This window comes from Dermacentor albipictus, chromosome 2, assembly GCF_038994185.2.
Source record: "Dermacentor albipictus isolate Rhodes 1998 colony chromosome 2, USDA_Dalb.pri_finalv2, whole genome shotgun sequence".
NCBI lineage: Eukaryota > Metazoa > Arthropoda > Arachnida > Ixodida > Ixodidae > Dermacentor > Dermacentor albipictus.
This window is the reverse complement of record NC_091822.1, coordinates 186,450,399-186,469,003: the sequence shown is the minus strand read 5'-3', so window position 1 is coordinate 186,469,003 and position 18,605 is coordinate 186,450,399. Positions and strand designations below refer to the sequence as shown.

Genomic DNA, 18,605 nt, shown 5'->3' with positions numbered 1-18,605 from the left:
ACGGAGATTGTCGAAAATTATCGGCTACGCAGGAGACTGGTGCCACCACCGGATAAAAGTCTAAACAATAGAGAGGCAGTCGCATGGCGGCGCCTGCAAGCTGGGAACTTCGTAAACCCGGTCTGGGCATACCATGTTATGCATGACAGAGAAACCGATAAGTGCAAACACTGTGGGGCGAGAGGGACCCTCGATCACATAATCTGGGAATGCGCTAGCTCACCAGGGGCTAAAGCAAACATAAATTGTAGAGAGGCCTGGGAAGCCCTGCTGCGGAGCGAGGACCCTACTCCACAGCAACACGCCATCCGCCTGGCGGAAGAAGCCGCGAAGAGTCAAGACCTCTTTGCTTGCTTCTAATCGCGGAGGTTCCGGCCCCCGTCCCCAAGGCCTGTGTGCCGGGGACGGGGAGTAGGGGCCTCCTTATCCGGCGGTACAATAAAGTTGCTATCATCATCATCATCAAGCTGGGCCCCAACTCGCGAGGTCGCGCGCGGCCGCAGCCACCACCTGACTCCCGCTCCTCCCGCTAGGGGCGCTGCGCCGGCGCGTGAAGCCTGTTTCACATGCAAGCGATTGAGCGAATGGAGCGAACAGCGGCGCGGCGCTGCGAAGCTTTTTGCGAGGTTTCGTTTCACATGCATTGCCGCGCGCGTTTTCCGCCGCTGCGAATATCAATGTTGCTGGCAAAAAAGACGGGACTTGCAGCCAGTTTCGGTAGTTTGCGACTACCAATTTAAGCGTGGCGTTGTCCCTGCCGTTCAAATAACTATTTTATAAATACATATCCTGCGCTTAGCAATTATCAATTCGTTGAAAAGCTCTCTTGGCATGTTGCCCGTACCACGTGTAGCAAGTAAATAAACATCCTCCTATGCGCAGGCTTTCCCGCACTAGTTCTCCACTGGTCACGTGTCGAGACGGGCCGTTCGGAAGCGTTGCTGCCGCTCTGCCGCTGCGACGAAATTCCAACTTGCCCGAACCTCGCCGATCCCGCCGCTAGTGCCGCCGCCGCCGCTCGAAACAGATTTCTGCGGCGCGGCGGCAGGATTCGCGAGCATTTTCGCTTGCATGTGAAACAGGCTTGACGCGAAAATCGAGTGCCGCCAAGCAATACCTCGCCCTCAAAAAAAAAAAAAAGACCGCGCAATATGCAACGCATTCTTGGCTTAACCAAGCTAAGCCTGGCCATTTTTTGCCTGTGGCACGCACCAACGTTTGCAGTTGAGGACATACTTGACTTATACAGCTTACCGCATGTTCATGTCGCCGTCTTTTCTGCCGCACCGTTACACTGACCAGGAATTTCTTTCGAATTCTTTTTTTTTTCACCTTCAAAGATTCAGCTTTTATAAATGCTCTTATTTGTGCGTGTGTATTCAACGGCGACAGACTTCCTCCAGATCTGTGCAGCAGCTGCTGAGAAAAGCCGCTTGTTTCAGTCTACGCTCTCATACACTGTTGCACACCGTAAAAGATCTTCTCTACAATTTCCTACTAAAAGGGAGCGATAATTCTGGTGGTGCGGTCACCTCTGTTCAAAACGGGCTTCTACCCTTTTTGTTGCTGGGTATTTCTTGTACCTCTGAGACCGCGACATAGAGCAAGCGTTCAAATCTGCTCAATAGCCGTTGAGAGAAGCCATTTCTGTGTGCCTTATGCAATAAAAACTACTATCCGATATAAAACACTTTGTAATTACACGGCTGCGATAACGACCCCATCGTGATCGCCGCTGTAGCAAACCGGCTGCCGATATGCCGACCCAGCGGGCATCGGAAGTCCAATGGCATCGACCCTCGTCATCGGATGTTTAATAAAAAAAAGAAACGCAATTAGGGGGACCAATCGCCCATCCTCGATTGTACAAAGGCCACTTTCGCCAATGAAAAACGAAAGTGTAAAGCGCAGTACAAGTGGCTAATTACAGACACATTGGTTCCGCACCCATACTGTGGTGCCGCCATGGTGAGCCCAATCGATGCTACGTGTTCTTTTTATTTCTTCGTGACCTTGTGTTCATTAAAGAGCACTTAAAAACGGACAGGAAAAACACTAACGAAATAAACCACGGACGAAGGAGCCCGAAATAAAACGCGTTAAATCGTGCTCACAGAACGCAGCGTCAATAATTACCACTTGCAATCAAGCAAAGGGATGTGCAGATGTTCGCATCTCTTTGATATTTAACATTACGTTGTTGTATTACATTGTGTACGCATTGTACGCAGAGTACGCATTGTGTACGCATTGCGTACGTATTGTGTGTTGCATTGTATTAGAGTTTAGTATTGCAAAAAAAGAAGTATTCTGAAAGAGCATAAGATTGAATTTAGCAAGTTTTAAAAAACATTTACTACCCGCCGTGGTTGCTCAGTGGCTATGGTGTTCGGCTGCTGAGCACGAGGTCGCGGGATCGAATCCCGGCCACGGCGGCCGCATTTCGATGGGGGCGAAATGCGAAAACACCCGTGTGCTTAGATTTAGGTGCGCGTTAAAGAACCCCAGGTGGTCAAAATTTCCGGAGTCCTCCGCTACGGCGTGCCTCATAATCAGAAAGTGGTTTTGGCACGTAAAACCCCAAATATTAAAAAACATTTACTGCGCGCGCAACGGCCCAAATGCTAAAGAGTCGTTCGAAATGTGCGACGTCACACTGACCGGAGTACCGGCACTATTTTTTTTTCTTTAATAGAACTTGACCTTCACTTTCTCTTCTGATAATCAACCTAACATCCACAAACTCAAGGAAATAAGAGTTTCGAAGGAAGGCATCGTCAGTCTAAACTGATTTACCAGTTCTCTTTGACGTCTCTATAAGGTGCACATGCCAGCTAGATTTCTGTACTAGCCATGTGGATACACTGTAACCCGAAGATGCTGAAATTTGCACACGGTACGTAGCGCGCTCTTAAAGTATCTTAACAGAGCGTCACCACTGCACCATTGACAATACCACCTGGTACCGTCAAATGCGCATGCGCGTTGAAGTATGTGCGCAATGGGGAGAAAGCATTAGCGATTAACGGTTAAACACTAACGCTATGCTAAAATATTCGAGTGCTAAATCGTACTACCATTATTCATAAAGAAAGAGCACAAGTTCCATACCAATGCATATCATTCATAAATGAACAATGCAGGAGCCACGATGATTTATGAGAACACATACGCAAACGGTTTCAAAGCACCCAAACGAGGAGAGACATCTTACGGCGGAAAAAAACTAGAAACCGGTGAAAGAACGCTCTTTCCTGTCCTGTGAAATAATAAACTCTGCAACAAGTAGTGATACGAGGGGGAGAAGTCATGAACAACAATAACTCAATTTATTATTTTCATTATCGACTTCTCACGCTCGCGCTGTGCCGTCGCTTGCAGAAGACACCTGCCGAATATGTAATGATTCGTAGGCGAACTTTGAAAAAAAAATAATAAAGGAGAGGTGACTAGAAAGAGATAAGCCTGGCGGCAGATGGTCGCGCGATCCTGCGTCCTGTTCAATCGGCGAGCGGGTCTTCGTTGAAGAGCACGGCCATGACGACGGTGCTGAAGTCGTGCACCTCTTTTCCCGACAGCCGGGTGACGTCTTGTAGGTAGCCAAGGAACTGCGGAAAGAACAAACAAGAACTGATGAGCTCAATAGTATTCGTGGTTGGCCCATGTGGAATTCTTTAAGTTCACAAAACAGTTAGGATACTTCCCGCAGGGAAGCACAGAAAACGGTGGTGCACTATAAATGCATATGGCAATAAGTGCAAGTACATATACAATGATATGAGGGCGAATCAGAAAGTATTTGTCCCTTTTTTATTTTAGCCAAATTACGACCTTAAACGCGAAGCCAACATAGCCATTCCCAGCGGTCGACCTTTCTTAAACCGGCGCGGCCTTGTCTGCCGGTAGCTCCGCGGCACGGCGCTGCTGTCAGTTGAAGATGGCGGTAGCGCTTCCCACGTCCACGACGTACGAACAAAAGGATTTAGATGGCTATACCGACAACAACGGGAAGTCAATGCTAGACCTTTGTGAAAAACATAACCCCGTTATCGTGAATACAGGGCCTAAGTGTGAAGGGCAGACCACGTGGAAATTGGGAAACCGGCAATCGACCATTGATTACTGTCTGATGACAGAAGGAATTCATGATAAGTTGAGAGAAATGGTCATTGATGGGGAAGGGTATAGCAGCATAGGGAGTGGCCACAAACGCATCATTTTGAAAATGGGATATACAGATAGGAAAGAGAGCAAGAAGTGCAAAATGGCCAGTCCAAATTTGAACGCTGAACAAATAACAAATTTAGTCACTAGAGTCGAGGAAGAACTTGGCAAATGGCCAATAGTGGGAATATAGTGAGCTTCTAAGTGTAATAACGACAGAAATACGGAAAGAGAAACATGTTCGTTGGAAGGGAAAAAAGAAACCGAAAAGATAGCGGAACAGGGAGATATGAGAAGCGATCGCCGAACGACAAAAAGCATCCCGAAAGCACAGCTAGGTAAAGAAGGCACAGTTGCCGCAGGATGAGGTAGCCAGTAAATGGGAAATATACCGAGAGAAAAAGTCTACGGTTCAAATACTGCTGCAAGCAAAGATAAAAGGTGAAAGTGAACGTTGGTTGTCAGAAACACGTGAGAAAAAGAAGGCCGCACCTAGAATTTTTTGGAACCACATAAAATCATTAGGCACGAAGTCAACAACAATACAACATATCCTAGACGAAGATGGAAACAAACTGGAAGGGGAAGAGGCAATAAATTACATCCGAAAAATAACAGCCGAATCTTTCAAAGGTAATGACGAGGTTATATTTGAAGGAAAAAAGAGCATGAAAGCGACCCATGTGGAAAAGGAGCAGGTGCTGACAAATTTCAACTGGAAGAAAGCGGAAGAGAAAATTCCTTAGCGCACAACCACAGGGCTAGATGAGGTTCCCTTTAGGCTGATAAATGAACTGGGACCAAAAAGTAAGGAAACTCTGGTGAAAGCAGTGGGAAAAACTTTAAAAGATAGACGAATACCAGACAGTTGGCGACAAAGTAAAATGAATTTAATTTATAAAGGTAAGGGGGAGAAATATAGAATTCACTCGTACTGACCGTTGACCATTACATCGGTAATATACAGGCTAGCAACGCAGGCAATCAAATTAAAGCTGCAAGCATGGGCAGAGAATAATGGCATTTTGGGATAACTTCAGAATGGCTTCATAATAGGTAGGCGTTTGAATGATAACTTATTTGTTGTCACTCAGTGTATTGAAATATCAAAAGTAGAAAGCAGACCGTTATATGTGGCCTTTTTGTACATTACAGAAGCCTATGACAACATAGACCACAACATTTTATGGAATATTCTGGAAGGGGAAGGCTTAGGTGACGATTGTCTACAGCTTTTGAGAGAGATTTATTTAGAAAGTACCGTTTGCGTTGAATGGGAAGGGATGAGGAGAAAGCTGATATCAACAAGGGACTGAGGCAGGGGTGCCCCTGAGGCAGGGGTGCACCCCTGGGCAGGGGTGCACCCCTGGGCAGGGGTGCCCAGGGGTGCCCCTCCCTTCCCCCCCACTACGAGCAGGACTTCGACGCTCCCTATACGCTGCCTGCGATTGTCGCGCCGCTACAGGAACCGCAGGAAGCTGTAGTAATCCGAGGCCCTCCGCTACGGAGTCTTTCATATAACGATACCATTATGCAGCCTTAAAGAGCCATTCCGTCAATTAGACAACTATATCTTCACCTGCTGGTCATAGGGGGTTGCTTTCGTGAGGCAACCTTATTTGCCGCCGTCCTCTCTTCACTCGCCAAATGCTTGCAATACGCATTGAATCGTGCGAACAGCGAGCGCCGTACGCGGCTGAATTAATTAGGTTTACGTTCGAGTACTGATGGCAACAACGAAGTTGTTGTCGCTAAATATCCAGCCCGTACCGATCGCTTATTGATTACAGAATTTCGAGACCTTTCGTTCTTTTCTTAGACCTCAGGAAACGCCGTGGTTGCCACGACAACAGTCGCTCAAGATCGTCCGCAGGATTGGCCACAACTTTCGAGCATGGCAGCAGACGAATAGACCGCGAGCTCAGCGCACACGTCCGGAGAAACGACCATTAGCCATCACGAGTTGGGTACTTTTTCCATGATTCTTCCATTTTGCTTTCTTTTTTGGGGGAATATGCTCTAAGATTGTCACGTAACGCTTTCTCTTTGCTTTTTTTTTTCTTTCCGGCATGATAGAGAAAGGAGCATACGTTGTTGTTGCCTCAATACATCGCTTACATACTCCCGAGAGGTACATGAGAAGAATTAGAAGCTGCGCGCCCGAAGAAAGAATAAAACAAACATTCACCACAATTATGATGATGATCATCATGATTTTTGGCATCCCCCTTTTGAAAGGGGGCGATGACAAATAGACACCTAGCCTGCTTGATCTAATCATATTTTATTACATATACAGTCATATGTCTGGTGCGCCTATCTGATCTCGATCTTCACTTCTGTATTTAAAGCCTCTACCGCTATTTTGTAACATTACCAATGCTTGCAATGACTCCGGTTCTATCAATCTCTTCCCTGCTTTCTTTTCACCAATACTCTAAATGTCTCTTAGTTACCTCGACTGTGACTAGTTAGTCCTTCCATCTTCTTTGAATCCCAACGCTTCTGGAAGATGGGCACTCTCTAGGAATCTCGCTGGATGAATATCTTGGCATTCCATTACGATACGCCGAGTCATTTACCACCTCTAGCAGCGTAACCTTGTGGACGCATCATTCAATTAATGGAGAACTGAGTTTAACCTAGCTGTGTACGGCACCCATCTATTTTTAGAGAAAAGTAAATCAGTGAAATAAAAGAATGAACGTATGTCGGAATTTAAGTTTTTTTTTTTTTACCCTAACGAACGTACCCGCACACTAAACTTGTTTGTTTCCTTTTACTACTACTACTACTACTACTACTACTACTACTACTACTACTACTACTACTACTACTACTACTACTACTACTACTACTACTACTACGACGACGACGACGACGACGACGACTACTACTACTACTACTACTACTACTATGCTGCTAATTAGCGACAACAACAACGGACATAGTAGAGCTCGCAGACGCGTTTTGAGCGCCTTTCCTCACCTCGGTGTATCTCTGTGGAAATTTGATCTTGACGGCGGAGGCGATCACAGACGACGCTATCAACAGCTGGTCCGCCTTGAAGGCACGGATCATCCTGTCGGGCACAAATAAAGAAAGAGAGAGAGAGAGACACCGCTCAAAGTTTCCCTGCAGTACCACAGTAACGTGTTCACTAGTACACAGACTCGTCCATGAGTGTAGCATGGGCTTATATTTAAAAACAGTAGGCCGTGTTCGAAAGTCAGAACGCGTATGAATGCGTCATTTCCTTCACACAAGTGCCTACAGAAGTAGTTTAAGGTGTGAATAGTTATAGATTATATAAGAGAGTTTTAGGATATGGGCGCCAGACGTTCTGGGGCCTCATAAAGATTGCGTCAAAGCCACTGCGCATGCATTAAACCCAGACTGCGTTTGTGTTTTTCGTCGGGCACGCTATTTCGATGATTCAGCGGGAGTCCCACAAGGTGCCCCAAAAGCTTTGCGTCAACAAACATGGCGGAACCCATTGAAGCGAAGGCTCTGATCTAGCACCAAACTGGGCCCGATTCGTCGTAACGCGTGAAGTTCGTAGGCTAAGAGAAGTGACAGCGGCTTTCGCTTTCTCTCAACAAACGCGTGTAATGAAGATTTATTCATTAGACGCCGCTGATTGCAAATTCGATTGTGGATTTCATGGCTAGTAGGCCTAACACGGCTTAACTTGGCTGGTGAAGGCACTCAAAGTTCGTTACGCAAAACTAAGCGCAACAAATCGCTGCTAATAGAATAACCTCTAAATAGTAATTATACGCGAGAACACGAAAGTCAAAATTACTGTTCTTATCATATAATTGTATATGCTATATTAATATTACTATAGCTTTCCTTTGACGCCGCATGGCGCCGTCACTAATAATGCGGCGCCGAAAGAAAGAGGAAAAAAGAAATGTCATAATCCCCACTGCGACGTCTCAAAAGTTTCACCCTTCCCGTTTAAAGGCGGTGATATGTTACGCGAAAGCACCACTTTCTAAAACGACAAACAGGTGTCATCGGCTAGAATACTGGCAGAGAATCGTCCTCTCACTTAACGGGATCGGGTCAAGCGCCTTGAAAAAACCCACGATGAAAACATTGTCGCCCTTCTTTACTTGTATGTACTGTGAAACCGGAATACCGGTGTGATGCCTTTCTAACTGTTCCCACGGAGAAATTTAATCAAATCATTACCACCAGGGCAGGAAGAGATCAGCAGCTCTTCGCTGGTAAACTTCGCTGGTAAACTACTACAACGCGTGCGTGCGTGCGTGCGTGCGTGCGTGCGTGCGCGTGTGTGTGTGTGTGTGTGTGTGTGTGTGTGTGTGTGTGTGTGTGTGTGTGTGTGTGTGTGTGTGTGTGTGTGTGTGTGTGTGTGTGTGTGTGTGTGTGTGTGTGTGTGTGTGTGTGTGTGTGAGAGAGAGAGAGAGAGAGACGTGGCTGCAGTGACGTTGCACTGGTGCCAGGAGAGGATCTTCGATTGCACTGTGTGTGGGATCGCCACGGTTTACTCGGCCAGACAGCAGACTAAGCAAAGCTGGGGAAAGTACCAAACATACATAGCTTTACTTTAGAACCAACTCAATCGACCAAGGGTCTCCGACGGCACGTGCGTGAGCTGCACGTGACGTGCCTTCGTTCGCTATTATTACGCCACGCATTCCGCTGTCAAATCGTCGTCGTAAACAAAACCTTCAATCGCACCGGCATTCTTTATGAAATTCCACCTCTCCCGACCGACTGCGCAAACCGAGATGAGAGCGCCGTACATTTTTCGGTGCCAGCGTGCGCTTGGATGCAGAGGGTACGGTTTCTCATCTCGGCTCTGCTTCGAACGCACGCAGCAAAGCGCTCTCACGTTCCACAGACGCGGAAGCAAGCGCGTGCTCGGAAACACGGGACAATATCGCGGTCTCGGCTGGTGCACGCGCGCACGCTGACCGTGAAGGCAGGGCGCGACAGCTTGCCTGCCGCGACGTCTCGCAGAGGCGCTCGCTCGCGTGAACCAGAACGGCCGTGTTGTTTGCGTCGAAACAAAGGCGGCATGCGGCGACATCGAAACGTTACACGCATGCATGATAAAAGACGTACCCCCGACAAGGGAGAAAACAAAGCGAACGAAAAGGCGAGGCGCCCTAAGTTCTTTCTTTTTATTTTTGTTCTTTATATATGCCGCGTGTTTGTGCGAGGACTGTCGCGCAATATTAAGCATAACATGTTCGTCGGGACGGGAAAAAAAAATATGCGGATCCCACGCACTGTGGGAAATCGACGTAAGCGAAGCCGTCTGTGCTGTTTGCTTTGATTGACGATAATTGGCGGTGATGTTGACGGCGAAAGCTTAGTTTCTTCAACGTTTAGTCTAACACGAGAGTGCCGAGTTCATGTTAAACGTAACCTCGCGCGCGCCACTGCTTGCTTAGTACACCACAGGACACACAGGCAGACGTGTTTGCTTGAGGCGCTGTTGTATGCCGTATTAACTTTGCCTTTGAGATTGTTGAGCCTCACATATGGCTCATCGCATCGTGGCAGGAGTATTAAACTTGAATTATATTAAGGGGCTGCACGTGCCAAAACCACATTCGTATTCTGAGGCACGCCCAGTGGCGGACTCCGGATTAATACTGCCACTGTGCATACTTAAACATGAACCTAAATTGTAGTACCCGAGCGTTTTGTTTTGTTCTCTTTTTTTTTTTCGCCTCCATCAAAATAGGGCTGCCGCGGTCTGTATTCAACCCGCGACCTCGAGAAATGCCACAGCCGCAAAGCTACCGCAGCGGGCACAGAAGTGTCGATTTGACGTGTGACCGCTTCCGTAGTGTCGCCTGGACCCTACGGTGAGTTTTAATGCTGCTCTGCTTCTGCACGCCTTGCGTAAGTTGTCCGCTTGACACCACTTGGACGGCGTTTATTTTTCCGAAACAGCAGAAACGTACCCGTACCATACCTTGAACTTCAACTCATACCGTTTGTCCGCAACCGCTATCTTGTCTATTTAGTAGTAGCGTTTCGTTGCCTTATCACGTCACCTTACGTCACATGGGACAGCAGCATTATAGGCGATAAAAGCATAGTTGTTTCTAGCACTTTCACACATGATCAATCCATCGGCGCGACAATTTCAGGACCTGTTCCAAGCAGTCGATACTCTTTTTAGGTTAAATGACAAAAGGAAAATTACGTTACCACAGTGGTGAACGTGAGCCAGGAATAGTGAAATTATGTAGGCGCCTCGCGGAAGTGACCATCCTGCGTACCTAGCTTTTTTTTTCTTTTTTAGCTGTAGCGTATTTCTTTTTTTAATTCGATAAATATCGCGAAATATTAATTATCAATGTGTCCGACTAAAAGCTTTGGCGTTCCAGTTACTTTAGTGCTTCCGTGTATAAAATGGCATTTTCTTCAAAAAGTAAGCGGAACAACAGTGCATTCTTGCCGCACGTTTGACGTCGCATATCTGAATGCAATCCAATCCTCGTGAACTCACTAACTACGAATAGGTGAGGCGTGAGCTTGTAAAGACTCATGAGACTCGTCGTCTGCTCGGCGCTTCCGGCTCAACGGATGACGGTTCCGGCGCCCAATTCTCCGTTCGCGGGGCCGGACGCGTTTTCTCTCTGTGCGCCTTCATCGAGAGGTGTCGCCCACGCTGTTCATTTCTAAAGCCTTTGGCGGTAGCATCGATGACTGACCCCGAAATCGGAGCATAAGCAGTCACTTAAAATAACTTTATATCCGAATAGATCGAACACGTGAATTAGCTATGCCTGCTCTCGCAGTTACGTGCTTATCTTGAACGACGAATCTCGCTTTCTTGTCCTCAAGCGAATTCTTTTCGTGTCAAAGGCTTTTTTTTTTTACTTACTTCATCTCTATTTGACTAGGCTGATTCAAACATATATGATTTAGTAGCGGAGGCTCTATAGGCGGGCTGACGTGGTTCCAATCCAAGCTATTTTTTGGCACGAATCTCGTGAAACACCATTTAGGCGAGCACCTTTCACAGTTAGTGACCTTAATTTGGTGTTCTATGCATGATGAGCTAGGTGTACTGGGAGGGTTGAAAAGACGTAGCCTGTAACTTTTTTCTCATATTCTGTGAAAGGTATACAGCGTTGTAATGCCGCTTCCTGCCGCACCGTCGAGGCATTACAGCGTGCACGAGGCGAGAAAAACTATAGCCTAACGATCACAAATCTCCAATGTTTTCCTTATATAGAAACGCAGACTCAGGCGCGCGGAGAAGCCAGCTGCAGTCGACGAACACTTCTAGCATGCCTCGCGTTCCACGTTTCACACAAATGTCACGGAGTGTCCCAAACGCAAGGGATATACTGCAGCGTTGAACGCGTTACAGACTTTATAGCAGACGTTTTATCGAAGTTGAAGAAAGAGATACTACGCTAAAACATGGTTAAAACATGCTGACCACGTGATTAACGTTTTTCGTTCTTTTTTTACTATGCATGTTCCATGAAACATTATCAGTAACGTGGACAAGTTATTTTACAAAACAACACTAGCATGATTGATACGTAAACGTATGGGTTCGCGGTAATATGACAAAGGTTCGAAGAGCCAAGTATGCGGAAAGTATTTTTAGCGGGAATTATTTTGTTACCATGAGCCTCTCCCAGTATACGCATCATCTATTCGTAGATTCAAATATGTGCCGTAAAGTAACTAATTAAAAACGTATTTAGTGATAATATGCTAATTGCTTTATTAGGCATTTTGTCTTGTCGTAGAAGTAATGGCACCTCCATCGAGTAATTTAGCTCGAGGGTGATGATCGTGCTATCTGCAACAGGCAAACTTTAAAACCTCGGTGCTCTCAAAAAAAAAAGCACACTATTGCACTTTATTTAGTTTCAGTTTTTGTACATGCATTTTCCTCACTCAATCCGCATATACTATCGACTTTTATCTTGTCTGTAAACGTGTTGCCCATAAATTAACGATTTACCAGACACACATGTGATCCCGCGGGTTGGTAGCGGCAGCTGGTGGCGCAAAGTTTAACCAGAGAGGACCCAGAGATATTAGATCAGGAACCGACCTTGCGCTTGATTACAGCATTAAAATGCCGGAAGCAACGCAATGGTTAACATGCTGCCATTTCTTTATGTTTATTGTTTCAACAAGAACATCCATGCGAAACGAAAAAGAACTAGAGTATTGGCGTCCGAGATCGATCAAAACCTGAGCGCGCCATCTCGGAAGCCATGTCTAAAGCGTTTTTGTAGGAGGAACCACCACATGTCGCTGCCGGCGTTGTTGCTGATGCTGCAGTTCACGTCTACGGTAATCTGGTATCGCGTGAACGTTAATACGTCTACGAAAAAGCTAAAAAAAATTATTAGCGTGTACCGTGCGGTCCGTTGTTAAAGGGAACACTCGAACGTGCGGTTCTCACTTTGCTGGGGCCCCAGCTGGAAGTGGCTGCAGAAGCAATCTCGGTGCATTGCACGGGTGCGTCGAAAGGAGTCAAGAGCTATCAGCCACGAGTAAATTGCTGCAAGTCTAGGCGATTGTACACTTGCCCGATAGGAAGGTCCGGACATGCTCTGCATATCATTTTCCCTTTACGCGTTTCCTTTAACAGTGGACAGCTCTGTACATATCATGAGTTCTCCGAGTAGCCAGAGTGCATCATGAATAATGTGTCAATTAAATGAAGGCGCTGCTGTTCCGAAAACTAACCTGGAAGAGTATATGAAGAAAAGCAACTAAACTTTCTCCCTTTGATGAAACTTCCTGGACCACGCGGATTTCTGCCTAACTGATATCTGCCACAAACGTGCCTGTTCTGCTCTTTCTCGGTCGCCTCGCGGTCCATCTCCAGGTGCGCCAGAGCGCGCTCGTGGACCTCCTGCCGGACCAGGTAGAAGCCCTGCAGCACGCGCAGCATCGTCGAGTACAGGTCCTTCGGTTCGAAGTTCGGCTCGTTGTGGCCTGCAAGCGAACACGCACAAAAATATTGATGCCCGTAATTTTGTGACACACTCTACGCAGTCGTGAACTTTTCTAAAGTCATCGTGCTAGCCCCAACGAAAAGTTTATGCATCGGCCCCCTCAGACACTTTCCGGTGAGACGACACTGGGATTAGGCGACTTGCTCCCATTCTCAAATTTCATATTCACTCCCGGAATGTGTTACTCCCTCTTGTTTCTTCCGCTTTCTCTTTCTTTTTCGCCCCGTATTCTTTTCTCAAATTTATTTTTGGCGTGCAGCTCATGAGAGATGCCTCGCGCTACTGGCTCCGAGCGGAACACAGGAGGCTATGAATTGTACAGTTTATCATCTGTGGAAAAGACAATTCCGACAGAACAATCATTGTCGACGTTAACTCGATTAGCATTCAGGCAATTCAGGGAGACACCGTATTTCTGAATACATATTTGTTCAGATTCTGTGGAGGTCATTCTGAGATTCCCATTGAATTCGGCTCTATGCGACACACAATCTCTCCGTGACCAGCCCTCTTGCTATGAACTTCGCTAACCAGGACCGGCCTTGACCAAGACGGCACGATGACGATACTGTATGACGACGACGCTGTGACAAAGAAGAAATGACGAAGAAAGAATGACGTCGATACAATACCGCGAAGGTCGTATGACGAAAACGTTTAGAAAATTTGGATGAAATTTGTGAAATGATGACGATGACATAACGATGACAGAGTGAAAAGCAAAATGACGACAGTGGGTTGACGGCGTGTGAACGACGACGATGGAAAACTTCTTGAGAAATGTTCTTGGAGTTTTGTATCAAGTGCACAAAGTTTGCGCAAGTGATACACTGTTTCGTGTTTCGCTTTACATGAAGTGTATTGTTTTAGATATCTGTTTTGTCATCGCATTACCCACTCCTGCTTATCGCCGTATCGGGTATTGCCGTATCAGTACTTCTGAAATAAAATAAAAATATAAATCAAATAAAACCGCTTAGACATGCATTTTATTTTCAGGCCAGTTCACTGACGGGCCTGTGAATCATTGTAGTTAAGTTAGTTCAGCTTTAATGGAGGAAGCAATTTATGCGGTCATAAAGAATTCGCTCAATTGAAGAAAATAAATTGCCTCCGACTGGTGATTCAAACTCGTACATCCCGCGCGAGTGAAGTAACGGGCACACATTGAATAAACGAGCTGAAATTAACGCTGGTTAGTCGTGCGTCACGACTTACATCACGTAATTTTCCGCCGACTTAGCTATTCAAAGCGTAGTGAAGATGTTATTGCCCCGAAGGTGATCTGCCATAATTGACACGGCCCCAACAATCATTCTCACCGTTTCGCAAGTCAAGTTTGGCGCACCCGCTTTAATGCAACACATTTTCGCTGTCCATAACCGCCCTGCCGCAAGGAGCATTATATTCCGTATCAAGGCTGCCCATAGAAATTCAAGCCCTGTATGAACACACTGGTATCAAAGTATAGTGCTCATATAATTTCTTAGCGAGGCATACACAGGTGAACAGACCCTGCGGCCCATGCGGTGTCATCTACTGGCGAATTCCGCTACTCCCTTAGGAGCTAGTGGCCTCCGAGATACGGAGGCGCGTGGAACCGCTGACCCTGCAACGACAGAGTTTCTCACCACATTACCTAGAGGGAAATGTGGCGCCACCGTCTATGGGAGTTTTCTAAAGAGCGCTGCGCAGTCATGGGGATGAGGGTATATCGGTGTGGGAGGCTTGTGTTGGCTGGTATTGTACGAGGCTTCGTTCATCCACATTACACCTTTCAACAAAGTTTGCTCACCAACAATGCAGAAGCAGGAGACGCGCGAACAGACGACCAACTGCTCCAAAGCGAGCGGGTATCTCGTCGTCCGCCATTCAACTACAGCGACCCGCCGATACTTTTTACGTTTCATATAACTGTACAAGTAGCAAGCCCACCTAATTAAACAAACAATGTTTTTGTGTGATCTAGCAAATATAGTGAGAAACTCTACGCCTAGAACAGAGCAATACTGAAAGCAGTACTGGCTCGTGGCGTCATCTGTTGAGACGGAAGCAAAACGTCAAAGCTCTGACGTAGACTCCGAGAGAGCACTTTCTCGACGATGCAATCTCGAAGGCCACAGTTCAGACAAAACCACCAAGACGTATAACGCGGATGAGGATAGGGTATCTTTCTCTCCTAAATGTTATCTGTCCATCCTAAATGGAACGTGTCGACTCTATCGAGCATAGAGTTTCTAAAAATATACTAATATACTATACTATTATATATATACTACTATATATATACTATACTATACTATACTATACTATACTATACTATACTATATACTATACTATACTATTAGTATACTAAGTATACTAATATGAAACTCTATGCTATCGAGGCCCCATAGAGGCAATCTTTATAGTGGCCAAAATCTCGGAGCCTTTAGCGACGGTATTTGACATGGACTCTAAGACCTTCTACCCTACGCTGTTTTCGAAGCGTCGAAGGCCACGCAACCAAAATTCTGTGATGCAAATACTGCATTGGCTAAAGAATGACTGGATTGTTTAGCTGTCAATATTTTACACGACTTCTTTATTTCTGTATTTCACTAAGATTACAGCATGAAAAAGCATAGGGATTAACAGTACTGCAATCAATTCTCGAAAGCGAAACTGCAGTAAACATGATTAATTTTAAACAATAAAATAACACCTCAAGATCGCTAGCACGTTTTCAAAAATTATAATAATCACGAAGGCCAAAGGAAAGAGGTAGCCTAAATCTTGGTTCTACTATACTTCCGTGGGCAAGCTAGAAGAAGAAGATGATTTTTTTTAATTCTCTTTGAACGGGTGGGGCAACAAATATAGTCACCTAGCCTGCTATGCGTAATCAGATTTTACATTTACCCCGGTTTAGCATTTCGCTTCTATGTCTTTAACTTCCTTTCTTCAATAAAATCTACGCCTTAACGACTTCGGTTCTATCAATATATTATTACTTGCTTTATTTTTCCGTCGATGCTCTACACGTATCTCGCTTATCTCGACTGTTGACCAGTTAATGCTTCGAACCGCTTTGGATCCTGGCACTTCTGAAAGGCGGGCTTTTCCTACGGGCCTTGGTGAGTAAATGTCTTGGCATTTCATTACGCCGTGCCGCGTCGTATGGTATGGTATGAAAAACTTTATTTAGGTCCTGAGGGGTCAGTCTGGGACTGATGCGGGCCGCTCCCACGTCGGTACTGAGAGGCCGAGCCCCTCTGCCGTCACGCGGGCCCTCTGGACAGCCCTGAGTTGGTCCGCCAGCACTTCACTGTGCAGCATCCGCTGCCACCACTCTTCACCTCGAGAACCATCACCGGCCAACGCCAAGCAGCACCAAAGCATGTGTTCTAAATCGAGCAAACCCCTGCGCTTACTACAATAGACTGAAAACCCGCAGTCCGGATTAATTTTATTCATGATGACCGGGTTAGGGTACGTTCGTGTCTGCAGAAGCCTTAATGTAACCGCCTGTGACCTATTTAATTTAGAATGTGGCAGGGGGATTGCCCTGCACCCTAAGTATTAGTGCTTGGTGATTTCGTTGTAGGTTAACGTCGTGTGCGAGCTTTCTTTCTTGCTTGCTTTTTTTTTCAGCACGCACATTCCTCACCATGTTGTGAATATTGCTCCGGTACGTTTTCGTCCTCGGGAAGCCAGCACGGACTTCAAGCAGCAACGCAGTTCCCTGTGTGTTATCGCACAGAATTTCCCTCCTTGTTTTTTTAGCGCTGAGCCGCGCTCCCTCAAGGGCTGCAGGAGATAGCGCCAACCTCTCCTATTCCCAATGAAACACTTCTCTCTCCTTATTTCTTTCGCGCCGTATTTAAAACTCTCCCGCGGCCTCATTTGCTTCCATTATGTGCCCTTCCTTTTTGATAACTCGATGTTGTCCACTTACATCATAGGTACTCTGTGATTTGAAATTTAAATCACCCATGCATGTAGCACACACACAGCGCCACTGAGTTCCTGGGAGCACCGCGTTGAGATATTAGCACCGCGTTGAGCACCGCGTTGAGATATTAAGAAAGAGAGAGAGAGAGGAAAAATCAAACGGCGGTATAGTATAACTTTTGTGTTCTCTTGTCGAGACGTTTACTCACGAAAGGTAAGAATGCGAACGTTTCAAACCATTTCCATCCGCTTAATCATTGCTGTGGTAAAGCGGCCCAAGTGGTAAGTGTTCACTTCCCTTTAAAAACAAGGAAAGTAAGGGGAATTACTGCTGACCGTACTATAAAACGTCTCGCTACATCTGTCGACCCTTGAATGACGGTCAGCATTAGGGATGGAGTTGACGGGAGGGAGAGGGGACTGAAGGAATAAAACTGTTTACATGTTGTGCGACGAGATACGAGGACGAATCGGAAAGTATTTTCCCCTATTTTTTATTAGCCAAATCAAAGTACATACATGTAGTTACAAATATACGTACTATTCTACGTACCTTACACCATCTTTCCACATAGTCCTCACATTGATTCATCCATTTGTCCCATCGCAGCACTAAATATCAGAAGCCTATGTGGTAAACGCGTCCGGCTGACTGCGGAAACGCCGTCGGAGTGCTCTCTCGGCTTCATCGTTGCACGTGAATCGCTGTCCTGCCAGGAAAATATTCAGCGGACCGAAAACGTGGAGCACCTTTCCCCATACGTGGGCTGCATTTCCCTGTAGATTTCGACGGGCGTTCGTCCCTTGCTCCATAAAAAAACCAATCACACTTCCTCGCTCGTACGCCGTGGAAGTGTGAAGCACAGCCGCCATCTTCAACAATAGTATCCCGGCATATTGTCACGCGGTCGTGACCGTAAAGAACACAATAGCAATACTGTGAAAGACGAAACTAACTTTTATTGGGCGAACCTGTGCCCACAAAAACAGGCTACGCTCAAAGAACGGCGACAGCGGCTAACGCAGTCGGCGATCGTCGAACGACTTTGATAATTCAGTCGTCGAACGTTCCAGAGTAATCGCTGGGACCCGCGTGCTTCCCACGGAGTTCTACACCATTCGAGTCGCGCATACATGCAATCAGATTACACAAGGTTCGGCGACAACAGAAGCATCGATAACATTCTAGAAACTTCGGATACATGTAGGCGCGCCCTGCGTTGAGCGATAACACTTCTTAGACGGTAAAAGCACTCACTCGTAAAAGGTAAACAAGTTCACGTGTCAATATGCTCCCACAGGTCCCTGCCGGAGCATATACAGAAACAGTATTCAACAACAGACTACAGCGCCGTGCAGCGGAGCTAACGGCAGACAAGGCAGGGCCGGTCCATGAAAAGTTCAGCACAGGAATCGTATGTTCGCATGTAGAGCTGTAATTTGGCTACAAAATATAGAGGCGAAGGCTTTCTGATTCGACCGCGTAAAATAAATAAATAGATGAACAAAAACGACTATGCG

The 18,605-nt window shown here is 46.3% G+C and overlaps 1 protein-coding gene across 1 annotated transcript in view; it reads right to left on the bottom strand.

Moving 5' to 3' along the window:
* Positions 1–3,307: 3,307 nt before the first annotated feature.
* The window catches only part of LOC135919909 (cyclin N-terminal domain-containing protein 1-like), a 201,724-nt gene continuing 186,426 nt past the window's right edge, over positions 3,308–18,605 (bottom strand). The window contains exons 5-7 of the mRNA XM_065453936.2: positions 12,981–13,131; positions 7,153–7,246; positions 3,308–3,608 (exon numbers count right to left, since the gene is read on the bottom strand). Of these exons, the coding sequence (XP_065310008.1) occupies positions 3,501–3,608; positions 7,153–7,246; positions 12,981–13,131 (353 nt within the window). The 3' untranslated portion in view covers positions 3,308–3,500. The remainder of the gene's footprint in view (positions 3,609–7,152; positions 7,247–12,980; positions 13,132–18,605) is intronic.